The 10,380-nt window shown below is 34.6% G+C and overlaps 2 protein-coding genes across 3 annotated transcripts; both read right to left on the reverse strand.

Moving 5' to 3' along the window:
• Positions 1–639: 639 nt before the first annotated feature.
• On the reverse strand, positions 640–3,961 carry LOC125849569 (PI-PLC X domain-containing protein At5g67130-like). 2 transcript variants are annotated; one of them, XM_049529672.1, is made up of 10 exons: positions 3,887–3,961; positions 3,702–3,782; positions 3,476–3,595; positions 3,243–3,380; positions 2,369–2,467; positions 1,959–2,262; positions 1,526–1,592; positions 1,369–1,414; positions 1,199–1,285; positions 640–1,042 (listed from the first exon to the last, which is right to left on the reverse strand). In XM_049529672.1, exons 1-10 carry the CDS (start codon positions 3,893–3,895, stop codon positions 866–868), a joined length of 1,128 nt encoding a protein of 375 aa, XP_049385629.1. In that variant the 5' UTR covers positions 3,896–3,961; the 3' UTR covers positions 640–865. The 2 variants fall into 2 exon arrangements, with proteins under 2 accessions (XP_049385629.1, XP_049385628.1); XM_049529671.1 differs by having other exon boundaries at positions 1,369–1,592.
• Positions 3,962–4,606: 645 nt separating this feature from the next.
• Positions 4,607–7,390, reverse strand: LOC125849570 (DNA mismatch repair protein MLH3-like). Its single transcript, XM_049529673.1, has 7 exons — positions 7,367–7,390; positions 7,140–7,232; positions 6,785–6,921; positions 6,334–6,530; positions 5,934–5,987; positions 5,656–5,719; positions 4,607–5,312 (listed from the first exon to the last, which is right to left on the reverse strand). Exons 4-7 carry the CDS (start codon positions 6,469–6,471, stop codon positions 5,227–5,229), a joined length of 342 nt encoding a protein of 113 aa, XP_049385630.1. The 5' UTR covers positions 6,472–6,530; positions 6,785–6,921; positions 7,140–7,232; positions 7,367–7,390; the 3' UTR covers positions 4,607–5,226.
• Between the last annotated feature and the right edge of the window lie 2,990 nt (positions 7,391–10,380).

The raw sequence follows: 10,380 nt of genomic DNA on the forward strand, positions 1-10,380 counted from the left end.
GTTCGTCTTATCACTTGAACAACTCAACTCCTTCGTGACCGGAACTCACAACAGTGGAGGGTGTGCTTATTACTTGGGCAATTATCTCCTTTTTGTAAAAAGTGATTAATGCTTAAGATGTGTAAGTAATTAATACTTCATCTGTCCAGTTAACTATTATTGATTTGTCATACCTTAAGAAACAATAAATAAATGAGTAATATTACTATATTACCCTTTAAACATATTAAATTTAATATTTTGAAAAATATATTTGGTATTTAATAGTAAAAGTAAAATAGACACTAAAGGATAAATTTTTTCTTAATTTTCCAAGCCGTCCTAAGTATTGTTAGACAATTTTTTTTAGTATGGAGAACAAGTAAAATTGGATAGAGGGAGTAATTTTTTAGTTTGAAACGTCAAACGTGTGAATTATTAATGAATTCCAAACATCTTCATGATATGAGAAATATACAACGTATCCGCGCATATATAGTTAAAAATTAAATACGTGTGAACGTTGGCATATTTAATTTCATAATTCATTTTATCGTGCAGATAGTGTTGGAGGACAGATGTGCGCGTCCACTTTGCTTAAGTTTGACAGAGAAAAGTCTCAACACCAGCTGCGACGCCTAATTAGAGAAACAAAAAGAATGAACAATTCAATTTTCCGTTTCATTTCATTGTGCCATTATGTGTCTATACACATTTTAATTGTAAACACATCAATCAATATCCGATAAGTGAAGAAACTCAACCAGTAAATACAAGATAAATTTTTTAAAAAATAAAAGATAAGGAGGATCGTGTCTTTCTGCTCCCGTGTTATGAAGTGTGTCTGATCTGAAAATTTGAGTAGAGACTTTGGAGAATGCAGAAATTATACGTGGATAAGAAGAATCGCGGCAAAAATTGTGCCAATCAACCAATGAAGTGGTTTACTTCTGTTTGAATGAGATTTATTGTTGCCATCTTGTGGTGTTCCTGTAGATGCTACTCGCGCTGGTGGTGGGGGTGACAATACTGGTGCCTCGCATGTGCGTGATGTACCATTTACCTGCTTATCAAAGAAAATCAATATATCTTTCCAGGGGGGAACTAGACGAGAATAATGCAATGAAGTAAATAATGATAAAGAGAATCCAATTCTGGGGAGTGACAAATGAGGTGTTATGTTCATTTTAGCAGTTAACGTCAAAGCAAGCTAGCAAACCTTGCAATAGGCAATACTGCTACAGTTACAAGCTAATTGGCCGTTTGCTTGATCTACAGCTTCTGGAGCTCCACCACCATCACTTCTCTGCATCAACAAGTAAAATTTATAATGTTCTTATGGTGAAAAGAGATAATTTAAGCAAAAGAACAAAAATGTGGAAACTATACCTGATAAAAATCAACAGCAATAAAATTTGGCCACCTTTTGCCAGCTGCTTCAAAGCAAGTTTTTGTCATAGTAACTAGTGGATCAGAATTATCCAAACAAGATTCTGTTGTGTTGGGATTCTCAGGAAAATAATTCTGCAGAACCAAAGAGATTCCCGATGTACTCAAAGCAGATGATTCAGAACGACTTCGACAAGAACCAGCTTTCATCCCGCCATTTCCATCTGCAGAACATACAGTAAACATGTCAAGTCATCAATAGTTTGAGCAACCATGTCTAATGATACCAAATGTAGGAAAGATGAGCTAGTGAAGTTGCAACTTGCAAATACAAGAAAATTTACACAAGGACCAACTTATGCCATTCAGAAACCAAAAAACGATGTTAATTGGCATAAGGCTCCTAGACTAGTTCTGAAGCATTTGCCTCTTCTAACACTTGAAAATTAAATGCAATTCAACATAACTTGATCTCACAGGAGCTGCTTATTAAATCACAAATGCAAAAATTCTAGATTCACAAAGTATGTCATACAAGGAAAGCAGAAAGCAACATAAAGCATCAAATTAGACAAAAATTGTTAACTCACATTGGTTTTCTACAACGTATCTCCACTCATAAGCAATGCCATCAGAAGCCTCCTTTGATGATTTAGAGGTGAAGACTACAAGACGTTGATTCTGCTTGACCATGTCATCCACTGTAGGCCAATCTTCTCCTTTTTTGGGCATACGAGAAATTGGAAACCAGTACTTATTAAGACCAGAATCATTAAAAACCTTGCTCAAGGCCTTTGGGGTTGAGACATAGTCTTCAATGAAGATTGTGACAACCTCTGATGGGTTTTTTTCGAGGAAACCTTGAATTTCTTTCAGTGAATTGCTTGCAGGTTGCTGAAATGATCCAGAAAGTAAGTTGCACCAATCAGCAACAACAAGAACGCTATATGAGTACTGAATCAGGAAATTAAGTATAACTAGGATGTGTTGGGACACTTACAAATGATGTAACATTGTAACACTTTCCACCAAATGAGTGACAAAGCCAGATGTCATTGCTGAACTCATACATATCAAGCATAAGTCCACGAACGCCATTCTACAGACAATGAAATTTTAATTTCTTTAACAGAGTTTTTACTTTAATAAAATATTAGGACTTAAGAAGCTAATGACTTCTCTGCTTAAGTTAACGTAGTAAATGTCCATGTAGAACTTTCTGACATGGTTACTACATATTTTACTTTTTTTACTGGAGTAGTTCTCAGATTAGTTGAATCACACAGCTTTGAATTTTCCAAAAACAAATTCTTTTAAGGCTCGAAAGATCTTTTACATAGAAAAAGTAGTGGGGAATAAAGGTAGCAATTTTATCTCATAATTTTGATATATTACTTGAATTATAAAGGTAAAAGTAGACTCCACTGAGAACCCAATTAGGACATTAGCATGTGGACAATTTTGATAAGATGGTTAGGTGAAAGCACATGCCTATGTCCTAAGCAAAGTAAAACATGAGTTTTTTGCAATTATATATTACAAATCTAATCTGACTTTTTTCTCTCTCTTACCTAAAAGAGTATCTTTTAGGGATAGTTTGGTGTAACGGATAAAGAAAAATAATTTTGGGATAACTTTTTAGTACTCCTCAATTCTTCCAATAAAAAATAATCTCAACATATTACATTCAGCTGTTCAGCTTTTTTTCTTCACCTCCTTTGCATAATGCATAGAGGAGCAACTTTTTGAACTTCTACATCTATCTAACTCTTTTTTTTACGGATGGACAGTGAAAATTCAGCTAGCCAATCAATTGAACTACTAAAAATGCCTCAAATATTCAATTCATAATTAGAGAAAATAGAGCAAATCACCTTGAGCTGATTAGTAATGGAATCTTCCTGGTTGGTCGGAGCAAGAATATCAGACCCAGTTGCAGATTTTGACCCGGAAATTGCAAAGGAGTTGTGGGTCGTCAGCCACGAATACTTGTTGAATGGCAAACCTTTTACCTTTCAACCACAAAAATAAAAGTAAAAAATTCAATATACCATTAATGAAAAAAGGTTAAATAATTGGATTTGGAGTTATGATATATGAAATTCACCTTGGTGGTAGGAATAGTGGGTTGAATGCGAGTACATCTGGGTCGGGTATTGCCATTAGCAGGACAAGTAGAGCAGACTAATCCTTCGTCACAATTACTGTCGGTACAAGTTTCTCCAATCTGTAATAAATCAAATATCCAAAAGAAATAACAAATTCATGAATGCGATCTAAGTCAGATTTAATTAAGATAATTAATGTGTAAGAACAAAATAATCAATAAATACCTTTAGGCAAGAACAATGTTGGAATAAGAAAGAAACGGTGATACAGAGAATAAGAAACTTCATAGGTAGACGGATGATCTCCTGCAAAATAGAAAGAAAATAAATACAAGGATTTTTCTATAATGAGAATTTGAGATAATTAAGGGTAATTGGCAGCAAGAAATTTAGATTAAGAGATTGCATGCCTTCATCATGTAGGCTCTGAGGTTCTTCTCTCTCTCTAAAAATCCCCTAAATCAGTTTTTATAAATTAAGTTTCTAACTGTCCTCCTTTCTAGGATAAATAAAAAAACACGTTAGTTTTACTTTTAATAGGAAACAGATAGCTGCCCGAACCTTTTAGACTGTTTGCATGGGTTTATATTTGATGTTGGATTTGATTTGTTTTTATATTTTTAATTTGAAAATGAGGGTTTAAAAGTATTGTTTTTTTTACTTAAATAATATAAAATATTTAAAATTATTTTAAACTTAAAACAGGTTAATTCTCCTAGGGGAAATTCTGCTTAATTGGAGTGTTTTTCTTTTTATCTCTTAAGCTTTTTATTTTTTTCTTATCTCCCGTACTGCCGTACACACCTTTTTATAATTGAGTTGTAGTATGTTTCAACGGATGCAAATAATTTGATTAAAAATCGGTTCAAACAACTTATTTCACAATAAATATTTATAGTAATAAAATTAATAAGTAATAAAAATAGTACTAGTAAATATTCTGTTATAGTATGCCATGGTTATCGAATAGGACTAAAAAACTTACTAGTATTGTCCAAATTATTAATTTGATAAATTCGGAACGAACTACTCCAACTACTATTGATGATGCATTGATAAGATGATGCATTCATCTAGAATGTCCTTGGTCAATGAAGATTTTTCTGAATCTCCTGACAAAATTTTTGACCTCTGCAATGCCTTAGTTTTGCACCTGGAGAACTTTCTCTGATTTTAAGATCTGGTTAATATTATCAACTACTTTAAATTCAACACCATCTTCAAGGCAATTTTGTTTAGTACTGTGGTCACTTTTTCAAACTTATGTCTTCATCAATATCAAAAGATGTTCCATCATGTATCAGGCTTCTGTGAAAAGAACAGATCCGCATATAAATGGTTTCCTACTCTCATGCATCAATTTTGTACTGTCATCAAGTTCAACTGACTCACTAAATGAGGTATCGTCTGTTGATTTGCCAGCTACAATTGTTTGAGACTCATCCTCCCATCCTGAACCTAACAGATTTTCTGATTTATAACTGGAGCTAGCTGAAGCATTGATTTTGCTATCCAGGAATTTGTTATCAAGGAAATCATCCTAGCTAAAGCATTAGATGAAAGGGGTTGCACAGAGCTTCTGGATCTCCAGTTTACACCGGCTGTGCAATGAGCAAGAGATCCATAATTTGACCGACTTGAACTTTCAATCTGACAGAGGAATCTGGACCCAGGATCATGCTTTTCAGAAGCACTTCCCCACAGAATATCAGAAGAAGATTGAATATCTCTCTGACAGAGCATTCTCCAGTCAGTTTCTTTGGCAGCAGGGAAGGAAGTTCAAGTGTAGCTTTGCAACTCTGAGCTCTGCACCTGCCTTTACTGATCTCAGAATATCTGGAAGGAGGAGCAGGGAATGGGACAGCATTAGATGAGGAGGATACTTCAACAGTTATATTCTTATCTAGGTTTTCCAAATCCAAGTAGCTTAAGAGAAAAGAAAGTGATAAAACTACACGATGGCGTAACACTGAAATGATTTCGACCATCTGATGCATAAGTAACTCTTTCTTCCACCAACCAACCTTCCACAATTTGTCCCCTTTTAGGGAAGCAGGTGGTGGCTGCAGCCAACAGGAAAGGGAATGTGGAGTGGACAAAGCCATATGTACAAATAACATCAAATACTATGAATGCTAAGTGATGTTTGCATAAAAATGTCGATAGAGATCGCTCTCACCGGTACTTACAGTCCAGAGATTCGTGACAGTATCCTCAATAAAGAGAAGGACGGGGTGCCAATCCTACAATTAACACTAAGAACCATTTAGTTACCACAAGAGATTCCTGTAAAACAACATCAAAGTAGCTTTATGAGATTAACACAATCAGTATCAATGGTGCCAACAAAGGGAGTAAAATGCTACACATCATTTCAGGCAATTTGATTGCACATTTAACATGGAACAAAAATGAACAACTGACATGCTCTGATAGACAAACAAACAAGAACCACACCTCGCATCTTCCTACAAGTAACATTAAGAACCATTTAGTTACCACAAGAGATTCCTGTAAAACACATCAAAGTAGCTTTATGAGATTAACACAATCAGTATCAATGGTGCCAACAAAGGGAGTAAAATGCTACACATCATTTCAGGCAATTTGATTGCACATCTAACATGGAACAAAAATGAACAAGTGACATGTTCTAATAGGCAAACAAACAAGAACCAAACCTAAACTAACTCAATTCAATAAAATAAATCCAAAGCCTAACAAGTGACATGCTCTAATAGACAAACAAACAAGAACCACACCTAAACTAACTCAATTCAATAAAATAAATCCAAAGCCTCACATTCTTTTCCCAACCCAAAACAAAGTAAGTCATAAATCCCAACAAAAAATTCACCTTAAATTCCACAGAGGTCTTTGAAGGCTCCAAAGTCGAATCATATAAAGATTTAGGACAGTTTAAGTTAAACAGAAACAGTGGATATATCTGAGATCTACTTCGCTTCTCAATGTCACAAGCACTGTGAAAACTCATAGCTATGTTATTAAGTAATTTATGTATTGGTCCTTTGGAAACAAATCTTGAATTGATATCTGCATTACGAAGGTAAAGGAAAACAAAAACACCATTAAAACAAGCATCTGGTATAGAAAATGTTAACCAAAGATTAGTTTTTCGTTTTTCTTTTGGCCAGGAAAATATACTGAAATAAGTGGATACAAAAATATTGAAGGACCTGCAAATTAAATAATGGTTGTTAGGGAAACAGATGGTAGAAAAGATAACTTATCACATCTCTTATCCATCAATTTGGGACTTTATACATTCATTGCGTAAAAATCAGGACCTGAAACGTATCCTGAGAGCTTGAATGAACCATCACTTGCATTCAATCTGTTAAGGGAGCTCAGATGAATCCCAAACCCACTGGACAATTGTGGCAACGGAGAAGGAGAAGCATTTGTGCAAACCAGGTCATCCTCACTACATGCAATGAACAATATCTAAGAAACCAGAAAGAAAATATCCGTAAGTTAGCTAGTGTAACAAAGACGGACCAGACTCACTGGACAATAATGGCAACGGAGAAGGAGAGGCACATGTGCAAAGCAGGTCATCCTCAGTGAATGCAATGAACAAAATCTACGAAACTAGACAGAAAATATATTTAAGTTAGCTAGTGTAACGAAGACGGATCAGACCTTTCAATATCAGCAATTTTGAAGGAGACACTGGGATGCACAAGGGTGATTCTTGGCAGAGACTCTTTCAGAGAATGCAAGACCTTCTTTTGGCTTCCAGATTATATATGCAAACCAAAAGATCAATCAGGTCAGAGTACAACTTTAGAAATAAAGTATGTAAATCAGTATTTTTCATTTGTTTGAATTGTGAGAAAACTAAAAGTACTTGGAGTGCATTTGCTTACTTCGAACTGGTTCGTTGTAAAATACATCACGAACAATGACTGCAAAGAGAAAAATCCTAAGAAAAACTCCTTATTAGCAAACAACAGTCAACTCATGCATCATGCATCAGATAGGCTTATACGGAATTGCATGTATAAGCCTATATCATCATTTGTTGATAGTGACGAAGACAGTATGTTTGAAAAAAGTAACTATAGAATATACTTGTTTATGCACTCAGAAACCAAGAATGGCCATAATGGGACTATGCAAGAACAAAATAGACCTGATCAATTATAGCAGGTGTTGTGCTTGCCACAATCGGAATAAACTTCTTATCAACCTGTTGGAGAACTTTGGCACCCTTAAGGAAGTTTTTATCAATGGTATCAGGAACCAATGAATCACCGATAAAATGCAACATGCCAGAAGTCACACTGAGTATAGTATCCTGATTCTTAAGATTCTCTGTTCCAGTACCGCTCTGCATCTCATATTGGGAAAGATAGAAGTCCATCATCTTAACAAAATAGAGAAGAAGTCGCAAAAACATCCGAGATATAGCTAAAGTACTCAACTGTAATCTCTAGGGAAGTCCCACCATTTTATCCCAGAATCTAAGAAACTTCGAGTTTTTGTTGGTGCAAATTCTGAAAAATTGATTAAAAAGGTCAGGCAAGAAAATTTTATTACAAGATCAAAACATAAGCAAGATGGGATTTGAAAGAGACATTGTAATTTCTAATGCTTTCATGATTAATAAGAATGCAGTCTAAGACAATCTTGAAAAATAGGTGAAAGAAGTGAAGTTAATTAACTGAAACATGCACTAGGAAAACTCAGCTCTTATTCAGGTCAGGAACAAATGGCAGGAATGGTTTCCCTTCTTTTGACTGCCCATCACGTGTACCTGTGCATTCCCCCCTTGAGCTTCTAATTTGCTATTCCAGATGTTAACAAGTTTCCTTTTTACATTTGGCATGAAGAACGAAGCATCTGATCGTGTGAGTTATTGACTTAATTAGTTGAGATAATATCAGAAAGGGACCTAACGCTCCCAAGAAATTTGATAACATAACCTTTCAACAGAGAATACACCGTCACCACAACTTGGGGTGGAAGATTGAACATATTGATGGGATGACGGCTGTGAAAGCTCCTAGAAGATAGCTTCTTGAGAATGATGCAGTCTCCTTACTGCTCTAGGTTATGCACCATGTAAAAGAACATTAATTAGTAGCACATGTTTTCTGTCATCATTGATTATTAACACAAACAAGCACTCAAGGACAAATTACCTGGCATGAATGGCACATCATGAACTGTCTTAATTTTAATCATCATCCGGCATGGCACATCATGAGTGTTGTGTTGTGTTGTGTTTGACACAATCGAAATTAACTTCTCATCAACCTGTTGGAGAACTTTGACACCCTCCAGGCAGTTTTTATCAGTGGAATCAGGAACCAGTGAATCACCAAAAAAATGCAAGACGCAAAAGTTACATTGAGTATAGTAATCCTGATTCTTCAAATACTCTGTTCAGTACCGCTCTGCAACTCATATTGGAAAAGAAAAAATTCCATCATCTTAACAAAATAGAGAAGAAGTCGCAAAAATATCTGAGATATAGCTAAGGTACCCAACTGTAATCTCTGGACGGCAGCCCCTCCATTTTGTCCCATAAACGAAGAAACTTTGAGATTTTGTTAGTGCAAATTCTGAAAATTTGAATGAAAAATGTCAGGCATGACAATTCTATTACAAGATCAGAAAATAAGCAAAGATGCAACTATATAGCCTACGAGACTTAGAAAGAGACAATTTGATCTCTAATACTTCCATGATTAATTAGAATGCAGTCCGAGACAATCTTGAAAAGTGGGTGAAAGAAATGAAACTAATTAACTGAAACATGCACTAGAACACTTCAGCTCTTATTCAGGTCAGCAACAAATGACAGGAATGGTTTTACCTTCTTTTGACTCCCCATCGCATGTACATCTTTTGACTCCCTATCTCCCTAAAAAAGTTCAAACAAATTCTTGAACATCCTTAAAATCCGCTGAGAGAATGACAACACAATTCTTTTGAATTTCGTTAATATTTGCAACGTCATATTCTTGAAAGCTACAATTTCATATTCTTGAAAAGTACAATTTCTTTGATTTCCTTAAATATGCCGACAAGTTCTTGAATTTTCATAAAAACTATTCATGCAAAAATTCTGTAAAATATGCATATAAGAATATCAATGTCACTTCAAAAAGCCAACAATTCTTGAATTTTTCTAAAAAAAAGCATGCAAGAATTTTCCTTCTCTTTTAGTTGATGGAAGAATACCAAAATAATGGGAAGACCAGTACTATTACTTGAGCAGATATGAACCGCGGGAAAATTAGTTTAGGGTTTCTTTTTTTAATACCAACTTCTTGATTTTTTTCTTAAAAAAAGAAGGCTAGAATGCATACAAGAATTCCATTCGAGTACTCTAGTAGATAATGGAAAGAATACCAATAGATTGATCGCCGGAAAAAATAGATTTAGGGGTTTTGATCGACATCGGAGAGTTGAGAGCCGACCTGCCGGAGAGTGTAAATGATGGTGGTTTGTTCTAAAGTGAGCAGGTGGGGTTCTTTTATAGTTAAAACACGCAGAAAAAAAAAAGAAGAAAAATCAATACACGCGGAAAAAAATATAGTTAGGCTCTAATTTTTTAAATTCCAAAAAAATAAAAATAATTAAAATGAATTAGGCTCTTAAAAAAGACAAAATTGAAGCATCATTAATGACTTTTTTTAAAATTCTTTTGTTGTTATTGATAAACTATTATTATAGTTATAAATTAAATATAAATTATAGTTACAACTTAAATAAAAATAAACTAAGGTAAATTATGCAAATATCAGCCCAACCATATTTATTTCCAATAAAATGGCATCTGCCTTTTCTTTTTCTTGTGCGTTCTTCCTCCTCCTCCCTCTTTTGTGCCTTTTTTTTTTAAATTCGAATTTGAGATTATTTTGAGATGATT

Source organism: Solanum stenotomum, chromosome 12 (assembly GCF_019186545.1).
Source record: "Solanum stenotomum isolate F172 chromosome 12, ASM1918654v1, whole genome shotgun sequence".
Taxonomy (NCBI): Eukaryota; Viridiplantae; Streptophyta; class Magnoliopsida; order Solanales; family Solanaceae; genus Solanum; species Solanum stenotomum.

Coding starts and splice junctions, on each gene's coding strand:
- LOC125849570 (XM_049529673.1), bottom strand. CDS start 6,471: ATGAGTTTTCACAGTGCTTGTGACATTGAGAAGCGAAGTAGATCTCAG. Junction 5,988..6,333: donor AGACCTCTGTGGAATTTAAG/GTGAATTTTTTG, acceptor TGTGTTTTACAG/GAATCTCTTGTGGTAACTAA. Junction 5,720..5,933: donor TACTTGTAGGAAGATGCGAG/GTGTGGTTCTTG, acceptor TGTTAATTGTAG/GATTGGCACCCCGTCCTTCT.
- LOC125849569 (XM_049529671.1), bottom strand. Junction 3,381..3,475: donor CCACTATTCCTACCACCAAG/GTGAATTTCATA, acceptor TGTGGTTGAAAG/GTAAAAGGTTTGCCATTCAA. Junction 1,043..1,198: donor GCAGTATTGCCTATTGCAAG/GTTTGCTAGCTT, acceptor TTTGATAAGCAG/GTAAATGGTACATCACGCAC.